The 20,799-nt window shown below is 43.7% G+C and overlaps 1 protein-coding gene across 4 annotated transcripts in view; it reads left to right on the top strand.

The window, feature by feature from the left end:
* gas7b (growth arrest specific 7b) overlaps positions 1 to 20,159 on the top strand; it is a 53,505-nt gene extending 33,346 nt beyond the window's left edge. Inside the window, exons 3-14 of one of the 4 annotated variants that reach the window (XR_016489321.1) lie at positions 1,815 to 1,892; positions 2,594 to 2,682; positions 3,886 to 3,939; positions 5,270 to 5,359; positions 8,469 to 8,584; positions 8,854 to 8,928; positions 12,932 to 14,310; positions 15,349 to 15,477; positions 16,670 to 16,793; positions 18,912 to 18,991; positions 19,195 to 19,293; positions 19,415 to 20,159. Coding sequence is in view for 3 of the 4 variants with exons in the window: in XM_036955688.2 (XP_036811583.1) it covers positions 1,815 to 1,892; positions 2,594 to 2,682; positions 3,886 to 3,939; positions 5,270 to 5,359; positions 8,469 to 8,584; positions 8,854 to 8,928; positions 14,232 to 14,310; positions 15,349 to 15,477; positions 16,670 to 16,793; positions 18,912 to 18,991; positions 19,195 to 19,293; positions 19,415 to 19,528 (1,127 nt within the window). In the remaining variant the exon portion in view is untranslated. Of the gene's footprint in view, positions 1 to 1,814; positions 1,893 to 2,593; positions 2,683 to 3,885; positions 3,940 to 5,269; positions 5,360 to 8,468; positions 8,585 to 8,853; positions 8,929 to 12,931; positions 14,311 to 15,348; positions 15,478 to 16,257; positions 16,403 to 16,669; positions 16,794 to 18,911; positions 18,992 to 19,194; positions 19,294 to 19,414 lie in introns of those variants that run through there. The other 3 variants (XM_036955688.2, XM_090212229.1, XM_090212230.1) reach the window with 3 other exon arrangements.
* Positions 20,160 to 20,799: the final 640 nt, after the last annotated feature.

Raw genomic sequence — 20,799 nt, 5'->3', positions numbered from 1 at the left:
TTGGATATTGGAGTTAAGTGAATCACAGATTTTCTCTCTGTCTCTCAGGTTCTGTGTCAGTCATGCTTCTTATCCTCTTTTCTTTCGCTCTCTTCTTCTTGCTTCCTCCGGCGAGAGTAAAATGGGGACGCATGAGTTGAATGAGTGAGGCAGAGAGTCTTGGTGAAGTTAAACAGCCATATATATATGCACCTGTTATTTTTAACACAGGGAGTTGAAGATAAAGCGGTGTCTTTTATTATCCGTATGAAAATAGCAGGTGCGGTGCTCTGCTCACAGGTGCAAACACTTAGTGAATCTGGCTCATATTCTTATATTGCTTTGGGAAGTTGTCAGTCAGCCTGACAACTGTTTAGTTGGATTGGACAGAAACTGTGCTTTCCTCACCTTCGCAACCATAAAAAAACACTTTGAAATGACAGCTAGCTGCACGTCGTACATGTTCCTCTTTATATTGAACAGTTTCTCAATGATAAAAAGGAATGCAAGTGATTTATACTGCACAACTTTGTTTTATGCGTTGTTTAACTTACTTAGGGTAAGCAAATTGTCTTGTCCCAGCAGTGACCCAGTAGAGTTGTAGTGACATGTTTTGGGGATTTAGAGAACTACAGTTGAAATCGGCCTTGAAATACATCCACAGGTATTGACTCAAATGATGTCAATTAGCCTATCAGAAGCTTCTAAAGCCATGACATAATTGTCTGGAATTCTCTGAGCTGTTTAAAGGCACAGTCAAGTTAGTGTATGTAAACCTCTGACCCACTGGAATTGTGATACAGTGAAATAATCTGTCTGTAAACAATTGTTGGAAAAATGACTTGTCATGCACAAAGTGATGTCCTAACCGACCTGCTAAAACTATAGTTTGTTAACAAGAAATTTGTGGAGGTGTGGAAAAAAACAAGTTTCAATGACTCCAACTGTAGCCCTTTGTTCACTCCAGACCTGACTGCCCTTGACCAGCACAAAAACATCCTGTGGCGTACTGCATTAGCATCGAATAGTCCCCGTGATATGCATCTTTTCAGGGAAGTTAGGAACCAATGTACAAATGCAGTTAGGAAAGCAAAGGCTAACTTTTTTAAACAGAAATTTGCATCCTGTAGCACAAACTCCAAAAAGGTCTGGGACACTGTAAAGTCAATTGAAAATAGGAGCACCTCCTCCCAGCTGCCCACTGAACTGAGGCTAGGAAACTGTCACCACCGATAAATCCACGATTATTAAGTTTAATGACTTCAACCTAAGTGTCTGTAAACTTCCGACTTCAACTGTATCTATTATAATGAATGCTAGAAAGTAAACAAAAGTTTGATATATTCTATAGATCAATAAAACCAAAGAAGGCTGTTAAAATATCGTATCGCCCCCCCCCCCCCCCAAAAAAAAAATGTGTCCTTAAGTCTTGTCCTCGGTGTTACTGCCTGAAAATCACTTATTGCAAAGACCTTGAACATTCCCGCCTACTTTTCAGAAAATCCTAATGGGCCAAAAATGTGTCATTTGTGTTAGTACTCCTATTGGTGACACAATGTTATGATAATGGTAAACATGATTTAAAGTCGTTAAGCTGCCATATTCATTGATTTAGAATGGGAAGATGTACCCAATACATTTACATAAAAACACACCTAGAAAAATGAAGTTGCCACTGCAATTCAAGAACGACCCATAATCATCGAACAAATTTTTGTTTCATCTTGGACCTGCGATGAAATCCAGGGTAGAGACATTTTAGTATGTCTCTCAATTTCCATGTATTTCTGACCACACAAAGTTAAATAGTCTTTCATGTTCCTGTCTGGTCCCAGAGACGACGTGGGAGAGACCTTCCAGTGTACCTGGGACCCCCAAAACCCCTCTGAAACACAAGAACTCACTACCTACAGGTACTCTCATTCTCTCGCTCACTCTGTCCTTGACCCTCTCACTCTCTTTCTCTCACTTTTCCTCCTTTGCCAGTGTCGTTAGGGCTGAACATAGGCCTGCCGCTGTGTGGCAGCGCACAGAAAATACCAGAGGCCTCTGACCACACACACACACACACACACACATACACACACTTCCTGTGGCTAATTTGATCTGCGATCTGGAGTCGTCTCAACTCACGTTTGTTTGCACAGGCTGATCACGAGACACAGTGGGGTATCTCATCTAGACTACATAATAATTCTCTCCAACACACACACTGACATGTAGTCTCGCATGCCGCCTGATCACTCAAACACACCTTCAAATGAACATGTGCAAACAATGCACGCATGCAGAGCAACTCTCCCAAATAAAAGCTCATTTTCCTTGCCTGTGTACCAGAGGACAACCCAGGCGGTCTGGACTCAGAGCTGGGTTTGGTGAAGTGCTCGGTCTCTGGTTTCCAGTAACCGCCCTGATAAAGACATTTTAACAAAGAAGAAGCGATTCTCTGATCGCTTTGTTTGAGTCACAAAGATAAGTTAATTTACCCCCGGCTCAGATATACCGACAACTCATAGGAGGCAAACACCCATTATTCCTCCTCCGCAGGCTGTGTTACAAATTACATTCTCTTTCTTGCTACCCCGCCCCTCTCTCTCTCTCTCTCCCTCCACAGTGAACGGGTTTCACTCCAGTGGTGGTACGTTGCATCAGAATGAACACTCCCACATCAGTCTGGTCAAAAAGCCCAGTTCCGAGCCACAGGTAAAACTGGTGTCCTCCTCTTCCGCCTCCTCTCCTTCTCTCGTTACTCCAGTTAAGGGCTTCCCCTTGAACCCCATGAACTATGCTTATGTTTACACAGAAGATAGCCCATTTCTGTTTCTTCATATTAGACCACCAACAGCCACCACCACGCCACAGTGGTAGCCAGTCAACGAAAGCATTTAGCAGCGTTTAGTAGAAGCTATGCCAATGCATCCCCGTTGATAGAGGTACTGTACAGTAGTAGCTTCAAACAGCAGATTTCTCCTATGTACAGTAATGCCATGGTTACTGGGGACATGATTACCCAACCTCCTTACGCACATGCAAAGACACAGAGGCAAAGATGTGCACGCACGCACACACACACACAACCCCGTCATCATGAAATGAGATAATGATACTCATTACCCCTGGAAAGGAGAGCAGTTTCTCCATCCTGATTCCTTTCATTATCTTATCCTCAGATCATAATTAGGAGAGCACTCATCGTTGTTCAGACACACACACACACACACACACACACACTCAGTCACACACCATCCAGATACATAACACCACTACCCAGCTTCTCATCCTCCTCCTTTAGCTCCTCCAATAGCTCCTCCTTTAACTCCTACTTTTTATTTTTCTCGTTGGGAGAGGAGGTGTGGAGCATTCTGTACTTTGTCAATAAACCCCCTCCCCTCCCTTCCTCCTCCTCTCCTTCCCTTCTTCTCGCCAGCCCTGTGTCTTGCTTCAGTGGGCATGGTATGGACATTGGGGGATGTGCACTCTCTCTTTCATTCTTTCTCTCCCTCTCGTTTTCTGTCTCTACCTTTTTTTAAATCTACGTCTACCCCCTCCATCTCATTACGCCCACTCTTTCTCTGTTTCGCTCCGCGCACGCACACACGCACGCATACACACTCACATGTGCATACACACTCATATTGCTCATGTGATGACATAGTCTGAGCCGAAGTGCGTTCACACACAAATATCCAAGCGCGATTTGCTCTGCGCTGCAGACATGCCCCCCTACTCAGCACTGCAACACACACACTCACACACACAGTAGCCAGAGCGGAGGCAGCACACAGACAGTCAGTCCCAGAGAGCTTCAGCAGCTCCAGTGTGTGTGAGTGTGTGTGTGTGTGTTAGCCAGAGACCATGTCGGACACAGAGGAAGGTTTTGACGGAGCATCCTGTCTCCCTCAACAGAATCCAGGTCCTACATCACCCACCAGGAGACAGAGCAAAGAGACTACCATCACAGTGAGTACCACTACTAAAACAATCCCAGACCCAACCCTAACACAAACCTTAACACTGACCCTAACCCCAACACGCATGGGCAATACAAAGTTGCAAAATCCAACTGATGATGTTAGGGACTATTGAGACCGAGGACGTGATTTAGATGCCAGCGTCGAACAGAATTGAATATTGACATTTTGAATTTGTAAAACAGTTGTAGAAATTCTGGAAACACTGAGACCTGAGCAGAGGTGAAGGAGTGCACAGGGGTTGCAGTGGAGGGAACTTGCCCTGTTCCCATAGCAACCAGGACAATGCTATTGATTGGCGGATGTTTGAGAGGGAGAATTGGCAGACAGTGCTGATTTAGTCTTCAGCTAATAAGTCAGGGGTTAAGGGAGTGGTTGATAGAGGTCAACTAAGGTCACTTAAAGGCTCATTAGAAAGTGACGGAAGCCAGATGTATTAGCTGCTTTGTGTGAACTTTTCATCAAGACGGGAATAGTGGAAAGAGTTTCACAGCAGTAAACTGCTGGACATGCTCAGCAGTGGATCCACACACGCATGCGCACACACCTCCAGCACCCCGAGGCGGAGTTGTTTTGCTGCTGGAGGTAATGAAAGGAAATGTGAGGGGAGACAACAGTCCCGCTCTGTGTGCTAACAGTTGGAACTGATGACCACACAGGAGACCTGCTGTTAGCAGTGTGTGTGTGTGTGTGTGTGTGTGTGGAGCGACTATAATACACAACGCTCAGGCCCTGTGCAGCAGCAAGAGAACAGATAGAGGAGCCGAGCAGGGAGATAGTCGCTCAACCAACAGATTTAACATCTAGAGGAGAAAGAGAATTAAAACACACTGTCAGGACTGTTCAATGATAAATGCTGGTGACACGACAAGGTTGACAGTTTCTGTGTTTTCATGGAGCATTATTCATGAAGTCTAGAAATAAAAAAGAGTTGACAAATTCAAGGAGCGATATGAAGTCAAGATGAACTGAGGAGGTGAAGTGTTGCCAGAGCAACAGTGGCAGAGCACCTTGAATAGTAGCATCAGCAGAGTTGGACAGTTACTGTCTGTGCAGTGTGGATGTGTGTGCAGCTCCACATCCTGCATTATTGCTAATCTCAAGTAGACCTTCATGGCTTAGATTCCTCAGACCCGTGCATACCAAGTCTAATTTATTAAAATAAAATACGATGCACAATGGAAAAATGTATCTCCTCTCTCTCGCCCTTTCTCTCTTTGTCCCTCGCTCCTTCTATCTCTCTTTCTCCATACCCCCCCCCTCTCTTCCTGTCTCTCTCTCTCTCTCTCTCTCTCTCGCTCTTTCGCTCTCTCTTCCAGATTAACTGTGTAACGTTCCCCCTCCCCATGAGTATGCCTGAACAGCAGCTGCTAAAGCCAGATGAGTGGAGCTACTGTGACTACTTCTGGGTAAGAGACAGACTGGCCACACCACAGAGTCATATTAAACTACTCTACACTACTTTACGCTACACTACTCTACTTTACACTACTCTACACTACTTTACACAACACTACTCTACTTTACACTACTCTACTCTACACTACTTTACTCTACAATACTCTACTCTACACTACTTTACGCTACGCTACACTACTCTACTTTACACTACTCTACACTACTTTACACTACACTACTCTACTTTACACTACTCTACACTACTTTACACTACTCTACACTACTTTACACTACACTACTCTACTTTACACTACTCTACTCTACACTACTTTACTCTACAATACTCTACTCTATACTACTTTACACTACACTCCACTCCACTACACTACTCTACTTTACACACAGCAATACACAACACTACACTTTTAGAAAAAAAGTTGCTATCTAGAACCTTAAACGGTTCTTCAGCTGTCTCCATAGGAGAACCCTTTGAAGAAAATGTTTTGGTTCCAGGTAGTACCCTTAGGTTTCATGTAAAACCCTTTCAACAGAGAGTTTACATGAAACCAAAAAGTTTTCTCCTATGGGGATAGCTGAAGAACCCTTTTGGAACCCTTTTTTCTAAGAGTGTACAATACTCTACTCTACACTACTCTACACAGCACTACTCTACACTGCGGTACACAACACAACACTACATTACACTACACACCACTGCGATACATTACACAACTCTACACTGCAATACACTACGGTACACAACACTACAATACACTACGATACACTACACTGCAGTACACAACATTACATTACACAACACTGCGATACACTATATTACACAACTCTACAATACACTGCGATACACAACACTGCGATACACAGCGCTACCCTGCGATACACAACACTACATTACACTACGATACACTACACTGCGGTACACAACATTACATTACACAACACTGCGATACACTATTACACAACTCTACAATACACTGCGATACACAACACTGCGATACACAGCGCTACACTGCGATACACAACACTACACAACACAGCACTGCGATACACAACACTACATTACACAACTCTACAATACACTGCGATACACAACACTACATTACACAACTCTACAATACACTGCGATACACAACACTACATTACACAACTCTACAATACACTGCGATACACAACACTACACAACACTGCGATACACTACATTACACAACTCTACAATACACTGCGATACACAACACTACACAACTCTACAATACACTGCGATACACAACACTACATGACACAACTCTACAATACACTGCGATACACAACACTACATGACACAACTCTACAATAGACTGCAATACACAACACTACATTACACAACTCTACAATACACTGCGATACACAACACTACATGACACAACTCTACAATACACTGCGATACACAACACTACATGACACAACACTACATGACACTGCGATACACAACACTACATGACACAACTCTACAATACACTGCGATACACAACACTACATGACACAACTCTACAATAGACTGCGATACACAACACTACATTACACAACTCTACAATACACTGCGATACACAACACTACATTACACAACTCTACAATACACTGCGATACACAACACTACATTACACAACTCTACAATACACTGCGATACACAACACTACATGACACAACTCTACAATACACTGCGATACACAACACTACACAACACTGCGATACACTACATTACACAACTCTACAATACACTGCGATACACAACACTACACAACTCTACAATACACTGCGATACACTACATGACACAACTCTACAATACACTGCGATACACAACACTACACAACACTGCGATACACTACATTACACAACTCTACAATACACTGCGATACACAACACTACACAACTCTACAATACACTGCGATACACTACATGACACAACTCTACAATACACTGCGATACACAACACTACATGACACAACTCTACAATACACTGCGATACACAACACTACACAACACTGCGATACACTACATTACACAACTCTACAATACACTGCGATACACAACACTACACAACTCTACAATACACTGCGATACACTACATGACACAACTCTACAATACACTGCGATACACAACACTACACAACACTGCGATACACTACATTACACAACTCTACAATACACTGCGATACACAACACTACACAACTCTACAATACACTGCGATACACTACATTACACAACTCTACAATACACTGCGATACACGACATAGTCCTTGAGGACCACAGTTCTGCTGGTTTTCATGTCTCCTTGGTATGAATAATCACAACATTACTGCTCTAATTGTCCGGGCAAGAATCAAAAATCTAACAGAAACATTCAGACCCTGCAGCCTTCAAGGACGGGTGTTGTGCTGCCGTGCCTTAGACTGCAGTCCACAGCTCTTCCACATAAACAGCCGTGCGATAAACACTTCGACACAGGGCACGTTACAGATTCGTCAGAGTAAGCCTGCAGAGCTGTAGTAGAATGACACAAGACGTAGTGAGAGCGACTCCATGCATCTGATTTGGCTCTGCTTTCCTTTCTCCCACGGCTGAAACGTAATCGCCACCAAGGTGTGTTCTCAGGTTTCGACACTCCGCTAAATGTTACAGTCAGACTGGGCTAACGTCACACTTTGAGGTGACAACAGCAGAAGACGCTCGTAAAGAAAGAGTGGATACCGTACACTGAGAGTGACGGATTTTACTGAGACACAGAGGATCAGATTAAAACAGGTTGCCAAGTATTTAGTACTCCCCTGCTGTGTGTGAATTGTAGACTTTCTAGAACACTGGCTGTGGTGCTGTAGAATGGATTATAGTGCTGCAGTAAATATTGCCTGGTATTTTCCCAGCAATACAATACAATGAATAACTGTATGAATGTATACCATGCAATAAAGTTCAATACAATATCACTGTACTATACAACCCAGCAGTGAATGAATTTACAATAATGGTCATATTATTTGTGGATTGTTTGTTGATTTACAGTACGTTACACTAGATGTTGTTATACAGTGGTGTGTATTTATGTTGTGTTGTTGTTGTTGTGTAGGAGGATAAGAAGGACCCTCAGGGGACAAGCTCTATCTCAGGGTTTGAGGTCTTGCTGCAGAAACAGCTGAAGGGGAAACAGATGCAGAAAGAGATGGCCGAGTTTATACGAGAAAGGTAACAACAATAATCGAATATCATTATCTCAGCTGATTTGTCAACGATCCTGGTCAGACCAATGTTTCACGGCTCCTTCCTCATTTTCATGTTTGACACGTGTTGCCATGAAAACCATGCGATGGAAAATATCATTTCTTGAAAAACTTTTTTTTTTTTTTTCCACAGATGCGTACTTTTCCACTTTGTGCAAAAGAGGAAAAATGACTTGCTATATGTTGCAATTCTGTGGTACTGTAACAAAAGTGTTTTCTCCTTCCCTCTTTCAGAATAAAGATAGAAGAAGAGTATGCCAAGAACCTCTCCAAGCTGTCACAGATTCCCCTTGCAGGACAGGAGGAAGGGTGAGTGAGCAGTGGCATCACTTCCTGTGGTGGTTCCTTAATAAAGAGGAACCTACATGTACACTGAGTATACAAAACAATAAGAACACCTGTTTTTTTCCATGATATAAACTCACCAGGTGAATGTTATGATCCCTTACTGATGTCACTTGTTAAAACCACTTCAATCAGTGTAGATGAAGGGGAGGAGACAGGTTCAATAATGATTTTTAAGCCTTGAGACAATTGAGACATGGATTGTGTATGGGCTCCATTCAGAGGGTGAATGGGAAAGACAAAATATCTAAGTGCCTTTGAACGGGGTATGTTAGTAGGTGCGAGGCTCACTGGTTTGGTTCAAGAACTGCACCGCTGCTGCGTTTTTCAGCTTAACAGTTTACCATGTGTATCAAAAATGGTCCACCACCCAAAGGACATCCAGCCAACTGGACACAACTGTGGGAAACATTGGAGCCTAAATGACACAGCATCCATGTGGAACGCTTTTGTCATTTTGTAGAGTCCTTGCCCCGACGAATTGAGGCTGTTCTGAGTGCAGAAGTGGGGTGCAACTCAATGTTAGGAAGGTGTTCTTAATGTTTGGTATACTCAGTGTATGAGTCACAGCTGGAATGGCACGCACTGTGCTCGTGCTCACTAACGCTTAGGAAGATAGGGCACAATACAAGAAAATCGCTCCGCGTCAACATTTTGAACGATTCCATGTCAAAGGTTATTTCACAGATTATGCACATTCTTTTCCAACTCCTCGCCAACTCCTGTAGCTCTGAAAGGATTTGATGATTGTACATTTTAGTCAAAGATGGAGACTTTCTGATGATAAAACAATCATATAGCTAGGAGCAGGAAAACTGTGTTTGTTGGACTGGACAGCAGGGTACTGTGGTTCCTCTCCCATTAGGGTGGTATTGAACCATATCAGGCCAGACTCATTGGTGAGACTGCATGGAGGCCCAGCCAGTCAGTAGAATCAGTGAAAGCGGAAGTATGGTCGTCCTGTAAATCGCTACAACTTCCTTTGATCCAGACCCTCCAGACCCCATCAGACTGAGCCTTTAAACCACTACATACAGTGCCTTCGGAAAGTATTCAGACCCCTTGACTCCACATTTTGTTACGTTACAGCCTTCTTCTAGTATTGATTACATTTTTTTTAAAGTCCTCAGCAATTTACACAAAATGCCCCATAATGGCAAAGTGAAAACAGGTTTTTAGACATTTTTGCTAATTTCTATAAAAAAAAAAAAATGTAAGTACGTTTATTATAAGTATTCAGACCCTTTGCTATGAGACTCGAAATTGAGCTCAGGTGCATCCTGTTTCCATTGATCATCCTTGGACATCCCTGATTGGAGTCCACCTGTGGTAAATTCAATTGATTGGACATGATTTGGAAAGGCAGACACGTGTCTTTATAAGGTCCCACAGTTGACAGTGCGTGTCAGAGCAAAAACCAAGCCACGAAGTCAACGAAATTGTCCGTAGAGCTCCGAGACAGGATTGTGTCGAGGCACAGATCTAAGAAAGGGTACCAAAACATTTCTGCAGCATTGAAGTTCCCCAAGAACACAATGGCCTCCATCATTCTTAAATGGAAGAAGTTTGGAACCACCAAGACTCTTTCTAGAGCTGTCTGCCCGGCCACCTGAGCAATCGGGGGAGAAGGGCCTTGGTCAGGGAGGTGACCAAGAACCTGATGGTCACTCTGACACAGCTCTAGAGTTCCTCTGCAAAGATGGGAGAACCTTCCAGAAGGACAACCATCACTGCAGCACTCCACCAATCAGGCCTTATGGTAGAGTGGACACTCTTCAGAAAAAGGCACATGACAGCCTGTAGTTTGGCAAAACACACCTAAAGACTCTGACCATGAGAAACAAGATTCTCTGGTCTGATGAAACCAAGATTCAACTCTTGGGCCTGAATGTCAAGCATCACGTCTGGAGGAAACCTGGCATCATCCCTACGGTGAAGCATGGTAGTGGCAGCATCATGCTGTGGGTATGTTTTTCAACAGCAGGGACCAGGAGACTAGTCAGGATCGAGGGAAAGATGAACAGAGCAAAGTACAGCGAGATCCTTGATGAAAACCTGCTTAGGACCTCAGACTGGGGTGAAGGTTCACCTTCCAACAAGACAATGACCCTAAGCACACAGCCAAGACAACGCAGGAGTGGCTTTGGGACAAGTCTCTGAATGTCCTTGAGTGGCCCAGCCAGAGCCCAGACTTGAACTGATCGAACATCTTAGGAGAGACCTGAAATTAACTGTACAGCGACGTTCCCCATCCAGCCTGACACAGCTTGAGAGGATCTGCAGAGAAGAATGGGAGAAACTTCCCAAATACAGGTGTGCCAAGCTTGTAGCTTCATTCCCAAGAAGACTCAAGGCTGTAGTCACCTCTAAAGGTGCTTCAAGAAAGTACTGAGCAAATGGTCTGAATACTTATGTGAATGTGATATTTAAGTTTATTTGTAATAAATTAGCAACATTTCTAAAAACATGTTTTTGGTTTGTCATTATGGGGTGTTGTGTGTAGGTTGAGGTTGCCTTTTTTTTATCTAACAAAATCTGGAAAAAGTCAAGGGGTCTGAATACTTTCTGAAGGCACTGTATGAGAGGAGGGAGGTATAGATAGATGGGGGGGGATTGATTAAGAGACAGGTGGGGGGGGGTCACACACAGAGAAAGAGAGAGAGAAGGGGGACCCCTCTTCAGTCTGGCACAATAGGGTAACCTCTCACTGTGAGCACCTCTTTGTCTGGTACTCCCCTGGTAAATGGTTTCCTGAGGGGGAATGGCCGGCTGTATGGTGAGGGTCCTGGGCTAGGCTGAGGGGGAATGGCCGGCTGTATGGCGAGGGTCCTGGGCTAGGCTGAGGGGGAATGGCCGGCTGTATGGTGAGGGTCCTGGGCTAGGCTGAGGGGGAGGGAAGGCTGTAAAAGAACGTCTGCATACCACATTTACGACACAGACATAATGAACTACAGTACATGTGCTCTAAACACACACTGTGTTATGAGACTGCCCTGTGCCAGATACTTGTACCAGATATGGCTCTTTATGGCTCTAAGAGGGGGTGAGAATGGAGACAGAGGAGAGAGAGATGCTGCACCAGTTTATGAGGGGCTTGATGTACTGATGTTTATGATACTGCCCTACGGTCAACACTGAAACAAAGATGGTACGGCACTCTCCTGCATTAGACATATGATGCTGGACTACTAAAACCCCTTCTCTGCGATTTATACAACTCTGTACGAGTTGGCCTCTCTCCACTACTGTACTGCACCAGTGTTATTGTGATAGAATGGCAGGGTGGGGTGGAATTGTTTCATATAGATTCTAGAATCTAGACGATGCCAGTGAGTTCCGTCCGCTCACGCCCACCACATCCAGAGAGAGCAACACAATACTGTTATTATCTCCTCTCCCTCTACCCTGCTCTGTTGTCAGCCTGGCTTCCTGGACAATCACTGTTTTGTTGCTATGCTCCTGCCCTGCCTGCGTCCGAGCCCAGAAATACTGCCTGTTTATTCCTGAATTTACCATTTGTCTGGCCGTAACACAGCCCCGAGAGCATGTGACTAGCTTGTATCACTAGATTCGCTACCAATCATGTGCTGTATTTACAGTGGGCTAGAAAGGAGTGGACACTGGTTCATTTGTTTGACTCAACTGTTGTTGGCCAATGCTCCCTGGGGTATGAACACTTTTTAAGCAGCTGTCTTAAGGATATGAGTATGAGGAACCAACTGTGAATGCGTTTTGGATCGGTGCCATTGTGTACTTTTTAGTAGCCTGTAAGACTTTATATCCTACCAGTATAGAAACCTTCTTGGCCAGGCCTCCCTTGCAAAACACAGTATTCATCTCAGTGGGACTTCTTGATCAGATAAAAGTCAAAATACATTTTTTTAGCTATTTGTTTGTGTATCTGTTCTTATCCGTCGTCTATCTCTTATCTATCTTCTATTTTTTTCTCCGATGGCTCTGAAAGTAGCTGAATATAGTATATTAAAGTGCAGTTGGCAGAGCAGAGAGCAGCACCCCGATGCAGAGCAGAGAGCAGCACCCCGATGCAGAGCAGAGAGCAGCACCCCGATGCAGAGCAGAGAGCAGCACCCCGATGCAGAGCAGAGAGCAGCACCCCGATGCAGAGCAGAGAGCAGCACCCCGATGCAGAGCAGAGAGCAGCACCCCGATGCAGAGCAGAGAGCAGCACCCCGATGCAGAGCAGAGAGCAGCACCCCGATGCAGAGCAGAGAGCAGCACCCCGATGCTGTAGGAATGTAGCCTGCCTTCCATTCTGTCTTCCATTCAGAGCGGTGCTTTGATGTGACCTGGTGAAGAGGCTAAAGACCCTCAGGCCCTCTCCTCTCCTCTCCTGCTCCAGACCCAGACCCAGACCCAGAAGTGCCTCATGGCTGTATGGGCCTGCTGCTGGCTCACTGTATGGCAACTTGGATAAATATTCTGCTAATATTTGGAATGGAGGACTCAAGATTTATGTTCAGAGGACAAGAGGTTCTAGCCTGGTGTCTGGTGTCTCTCTTTTTAACAACGTCTAGTACCCTCTGCTATGATCAGTGTTAATTTTATTTAAATTAACTAGGCAAGTCAGTTAAGAACACATTTTTATCTACAATGACAGCCTACCGGGAAACAGTGGGTTAACTGCCTTGTTCAGGGGTAGAACAACAGATTTTTACCTTGTCAGCTCGGGGATTCGATCTCTCAACCTTTCGGTTACTGGCCCCAAAACTTATTATACATTTTCCCACAATGCATTATGTTACAGAGATTAAAGTGTTGCAGAATGAAGAAGCCGTGAAAGGGTTTAGCTGTGTCTCATATCCTCAGTCTATACATCCTAACCAGCCAGTTAACTTGCAGAGGACCAAACACGACTGTGAGATGGGCTGCCTGCTGGGTTATATGCAGCCAATGAACTTTTAAACTGAACCTTCAGTTGAACCTCATCGCTCTCTCTGTTTGGCGGGATCAACCCTGACACTTCTCATCTTTTCATTCCCTCGCCCTCTTTCATGATCTCTCTTACTCCTCCCTTTTTGCTCTCTCTCTTTCGCGCTCTTTCTCGCTCGCTCTCACTTTCTCTCTCGCTCTGTAAAGCCTGTGTGGTCTTAACTCTTGATGTGAGTGGTACTTACCTCCTACAGGATGTGGTCCTCTCACCCCTACCCTTCTTTCTACTATTACCCCCCCCCCCCCTACTACGTAGTGTCATACAGTGATAGTGTGGTTTCTCTGTGGTCTGACTGGTGTGTTATCTCTCTCCTCAGTACTCTAGGGGAAGCCTGGGCGCAGCTGAAGAATAGTTTGGCTGAAGAGGCTGAGGTTCACCTCAAGTTCTCCTCTAAGGTACTGTATTACAGTGGACCGCATTCTTTACCCAAAGAAACCACTTCACATTTTGGGAATTATTTTCCACGTGACTTCAGTTCACAGTACAGTCTATTTAACATTGTGTCCCATGGTTTTGTAACACTTAATTGAGGCCTATTTACTCTCTGGCCCCTTGCTGCGAAATACACATGTATGATTGGTTTGTCTTGGGAGCGAGAGCGCGGGGGTGGGGTGGGGGGGGGGGTGTATTGTGTGTGAGAGAAAGAGAGGTTCCAGCCAGAAGCCCAGCTGGACTGAGTGGAGGAAACAACGTCAGTGTTTCAATTCTCTGGAGACAGACAGGCACACACAGATGTGCTGTATTTAGTACAGCTTGAGGTTTAGGGGGGAGTATGAGAGATGGAAGCAAAGAGTGAGAGAATGAGCAGAGAGTATTATCTAGGAGGGGGGGGGGGGGGGGGAAGTGAGCAGATTTGAATACATTCTTCATGCACCTCTATCTCTTCAATAGCTATTTATTATCCTTAAATCTGTGTCCTATTCAATCAGGTTTCTGCAGTAATTGAATAATGTTTCCTCTTGCATTGTGCTTTTCGTAATTTACTGATTTGCCCATATAATTTCTATAAACTGTTTATGGGCAGGAAGGAGTCTGTCTCCCAACCGTAAATAATCTCCTGGTCCTAAGCAGACACTCTTCAGGAGAATCAAAGCAGCTCACAAATCAAACTCTACATTGACCTACTTTAATGTTTTAGAGAGACACATTTGTGACTGTAAATCATTGACAGCTCTGTCAGATAAACACGTTTTATGGGTAAAAGGGGCTTTTGTAAATAGCTGTCCCTTAGCCACTAAGGATACGAGATACAGGCGTAGACAAAAACAACACAACTGTCAACACAGTATATCATTATTATAGGAAAGGCCATGGGCCAGCTGTTTTTATTAACCACATGGCTTAAACAGGAAAAAAAACCCAGGTAATAGTATAGGCCTTCCTAACAGTTGTTTCCAATGAGGTCTGCATTTCTTGTTTCTGAACTCGTTCAGCTCCAGAGCGAGGTGGAGAAGCCTCTGTTGACTTTCAGAGATAACTTTAAGAAGGACATGAAGCGGTTCGACCATCACATCGCAGAACTACGGAAACATCTGGTCGGACGGCACACAGCCGTGGAGAAGGTACGCATCCCGACGTAACGAGAGGCGACAAACGCATACACATGCAGGCACACACACACATACACACAAACACACACAAAAATCTATGTTTACATTTTTGTTATTTAGCAGACGGTCTTATGCAGAGCTACTTACATTAGTTATACAAAAGTTGACGCAATAATAACCGTCCTTGCACTTTGCAGCTGTAGAATTTCAGGAATCTTCTCACATGAGATTAAAATTCCACAACTTGTCCCTAAGTAGAGGACCGTTTCCTGTCAACACACACACACACACACACACACAACCTCTTTGTGCTTCTATAAATAATGATTGGGCCGATCCCTTCACCTACCATAGACTTGTCAACCCCTCGCCATCAGCCATTTAGACATTCATAATGCATGGCTAATAGCAAGTAGTAGCCTACTGCAGGGTAGGCAACCCTGTCCCTGGAGTGCTGGAGGTACAAGATTTTGTTCCAAGAAGGCAATGAGGTCCAACTGAGCTAAATTCAACACACCTGGTCTTCCAGGTTGGTTAAATCAAAAACATGAAGTGCCTGCAGCCCTCCAGAACCAGGGTTCCCTACACCTGGCCTACTGAAATACCCTCCGGTATGTCCCCATTGGCTTTCTTATCATCTTATAACAAAGTTATGACAACCTTTTTATAACATCTGAATGCATCTCTAGGCTTGTAAAGCTCTAGCGGACAGACAGAAGGACCTGAAGGTGAAGAGTCAGCAGCTATAAGCGTTCATAACAGCTTTTATAACATCTTAATATATCTCTCTAGGCCCGTAAGGCTCTAGCGGACAGACAGAAGGACCTGGAGGTGAAGAGTCAGCAGCTATAAGCGTTCATAACAGCTTTTATAACATCTTAATATATCTCTCTAGGCCCGTAAGGCTCTAGCGGACAGACAGAAGGACCTGGAGGTGAAGAGTCAGCAGCTATAAGCGTTCATAACAGCTTTTATAACATCTTAATATATCTCTCTAGGCCCGTAAGGCTCTAGCGGACAGACAGAAGGACCTGGAGGTGAAGAGTCAGCAGCTATAAGCGTTCATAACAGCTTTTATAACATCTTAATATATCTCTCTAGGCCCGTAAGGCTCTAGCGGACAGACAGAAGGACCTGGAGGTGAAGAGTCAGCAGCTATAAGCGTTCATAACAGCTTTTATAACATCTTAATATATCTCTCTAGGCCCGTAAGGCTCTAGCGGACAGACAGAAGGACCTGGAGGTGAAAACTCAGCAGATGGAGATCAAACTAAGCAACAAGATCGAGGAGGACATTAAGAAGGCCCGGCGGAAGTCCACACAAGCAGGTCAGAGTCCAGGTCAAAGGTCAAACCAGAGGTCATCAGTCACTGTGGGGTTAGCCAGTGGGGTCAAAGACTCGCATGTTTGTTATAACTGATAGGGGTGTCATTAATTACATCCCCCATCTGAGTGTCTGAGTATTTTATCTGCTCAGATTACAGGTTCTTATAGTACAAATCTGACCAAGTGAGACTAAGATGTAGCTAGCTAACACCTAACTTTAAACAAGAAAGTTGTTTATGACTTGCTAAACAGACACTAAACTATATACAAACAGTCGTCATGACTGTGCTGTCAGTGTTATGTCCAATGGCATGTTGCCGTGGAGACTGAGTACACATGCAGACTAGCATATATAGCAATAAACCAGAAGAAAAGGAAAGTTCCTGTAAGAAAGCTCTTGAAGCTGGCAACGAAACAGAAAGGTGTCTAGAGGCTTAATCTCATCCCTCTCAAGTGCCTCCTTTTTGACGGTCAGATGGAGATGGCACTGCACACCATGTGGTTTAATCTATCTGTACAGTAGACTGCACACCATGTGGTTTAATCTATCTGTACAGTAGACTGCACACCATGTGGTTTAATCTATCTGTACAGTAGACTGCACACCATGTGGTTTAATCTATCTGTACAGTAGACTGCACACCATGTGGTTTAATCTATCTGTACAGTAGACTGCACACCATGTGGTTTAATCTATCTGTACAGTAGACTGCACACCATGTGGTTTAATCTATCTGTACAGTAGACTGCACACCATGTGGTTTAATCTATCTGTACAGTAGACTGCACACCATGTGGTTTAATCTATCTGTACAGTAGACTGCACACCATGTGGTTTAATCTATCTGTACAGTAGACTGCACACCATGTGGTTTAATCTATCTGTACAGTAGACTGCACACCATGTGGTTTAATCTATCTGTACAGTAGACTGCACACCATGTGGTTTAATCTATCTGTACAGTAGACTGCACACCATGTGGTTTAATCTATCTGTACAGTAGACTGCACACCATGTGGTTTAATCTATCTGTACAGTAGACTGCACACCATGTGGTTTAATCTATCTGTACAGTAGACTGCACACCATGTGGTTTAATCTATCTGTACAGTAGACTGCACACCATGTGGTTTAATCTATCTGTACAGTAGACTGCACACCATGTGGTTTAATCTATCTGTACAGTTGACATTTAACTGTGTATGAGTCACCGGTTTATCAGCAGTTTCACTGAGACTGGGGGGGGTCTGTGGAACGACATGGAGAACAGCAACAGTGTAGTGCATCTCTAGGCCTGTAGACAGGCGTGGGTGTGGTGGGTTATCTCTCTCCAAGCTTCCCTCTGGAGGCTAACCTACTGGCAGGGAGGGAGGGAGGGAGGGAGGGAGGGAGGGAGAATGCTGTAGACAAAATGTAGTTTTAGGTTAGAGATTTGGAAAAGTAACTGTTGAGAATAAACAGATGACCTCATCCGGAGAGTGACATCATGGCTGGACCATACACTCACATCATGGCTCGCCAGATACACTCACATCATGGCTCGCCAGATACTCACAGTGAGAGGTGGATGAACACACACACACACACTCGCACAAACTTGCTAACACATGCACACACACACACACTCACACACCACACACACTCACACCTCCTCTTTGCTTGCGTAGTCTGTGTGAAAAGCAGCAGCAGTTGTTTGTGACGATGGTGATGGTGGTGTGTGTGCCAGCTATGACAGTCGTGTGAAGGAGACAGAGAGAGAGAGAGAGAGAGAGAGCCAACACACCACAACGCATCTGCTTAGCCTTTAGCAAGGCTACATTCTCAGTCCCAGTCCTAATAAAATACCAAACTAAATAAAACACTATATAAGACTCAAATCGCATACAGACCCATTTATAGCAGGTTGTTCTGCAACACGAGCCTTGGTTATCGTTTTAATTTGTCGGCGCTAAGGTTGAAGGAGAAGACTTTCTTCTGTAAGTTAATATTTAGACTGGGGCTCTCTCCCGCCTGGAGAAGTTATTTAACATGCATCATAAACCCAGACGAGAGAAAAAGGTGCCAGCCCGTGTCCAAAGTATAGATGGGTTTGTCTTAACATCCTTTGTGTCTCTACCAGGAGATGACCTGATGCGCTGTGTCGACCTTTACAACCAGTCCCAGTCCAAATGGTTTGAGGAGATGGTGACCACAAGCTTGGTAAGCCTCATCTGTCGTTCATATTGTATTTTCTCCTTTTATTAAAAGTGTCTCGGGGTGTAACTCATTGCTTTGGTAGCCTGGGTGCTAGTCTGTTTCTACTCCAGCCATCTTCAAAAACGGTGAGGCGTTGGTTTTAGCGACAGAAAGGAGGAATCATGTCGTCTAAAACCCCGTTCCCTTCAATCCATTCTGTCCATCAGGAGTTGGAGAGGCTGGAGGTAGAGAGGGTGGAGATGATACGACAGCATCTGTGTCAGTACACCACCTTGCGGCATGAGACGGACATGTTTAACCAGAGTGTAAGTCAAGCGCCACCTCGTAGTACCTCTAGAGGGCACTAAATGCCTTGTTTCCCCCTCCACACACACAAACACACACAAACATACAGGGTATTGATTGTTTTTCCACCTGTCCCTGCAGACGATGGAGCCGGTGGATCAGCTGTTACAGAGTGTGGACCCAGCTAAAGACCGAGAGCTCTGGGTCCAGGAGCACAAGACAGGAGACATCAGGCCTGTGGACATTGAGATATAACACACACGTGGATCCACAAGCCTAAATCTTTAATAGGGCTTCAAGACCTTAGCCCACCTTACTAAAGTCAACTTTGTGATATTATGGACATCCTGAGAAATGAGAATAAGTCATTAGAGAGAGGTTTAATGGCATGATTCACACTGTCAACTCATTCTACTAAAGAGAAGTGATTCTGAAAGTGAATGACAGCAGTGTACCACCAGACAGTATTCTTGATGCCCTTGAGTATTCTATATGTATGGTAGACAGACAGTGTTCATTATGCCCTAGACCTTGAGGACTACTATAGGGAAGACAGGTGTGTGTATATGGGCCAAACTCAAGTGGGGGGGGAATGTATTACCAACATAAACAAACGGAATGGCTATTTTGACCTGCACATAATCTCTGGTCTACAGTACAAGCCTGCGAGACTGAGGCTGTGTGAACTTTATCCCCTTCATTAAAATAACCCCAAACAAATTCTGTAAGTTGTTGGCCAACTGAAATACTGACGCAAAGGTTTATTATGAAATGTAACAGCTACTGCTGCTTTTGTGTAATAACCGTCCATCAAATGCATTCCAATGTATAGATGATATTTTATCTGCGCCACTACATTTGAAACTATAAAGTGAGGTGAACAAAAGGTTTTTAAGGTGACTATTGATTCTGCAAACCTATATCAAATGGGTCGTTTGGAAGAGGGATTGACACACATGTAACAATCTACAACGTTTTGTGATGTTTTCCTTTACTGTTGAGTTGATCGACATTTTAATTATAGTCTATAAGGGGGCAGTACAACTGGGATGCTGTTACAAGGGAATGTGCTTTAGCTTTTTGTAAATACAAGATGAACATACTGGGGTGTAGAAGTAAAACATCTAAAGAATGAAGGATGTAAAATAGTGTGAAATAGTGGAATCGGCAGCAAAACAGATGAGAGATATATATATATATATATATATATATATATATATATATATATATATATATATATATATATATATATATATATATATATATATATATATATATATATATATATATATATATATATATATATATATATATATATATATATATATATATATATATATATATATATATATATATATATATACACATTACACAGGAGTGATGGTACAAATAATATATTAAACTGATATTACACAACGATTATTTTTCTACTAAATGAAACGACGACAACGTTGTTTCAGAGACAAGCTAACTGGATATAGATCCTCAACTGAAGATGAAATGGTTACAGTATATCACGATCCCGT

The sequence above is a fragment of the Oncorhynchus mykiss genome, chromosome 20 (genome assembly GCF_057628025.1).
Source record: "Oncorhynchus mykiss isolate SJ-2025 chromosome 20, ASM5762802v1, whole genome shotgun sequence".
Taxonomy (NCBI): domain Eukaryota; kingdom Metazoa; phylum Chordata; class Actinopteri; order Salmoniformes; family Salmonidae; genus Oncorhynchus; species Oncorhynchus mykiss.
This window is presented reverse-complemented; position numbering and strand designations above follow the sequence as displayed.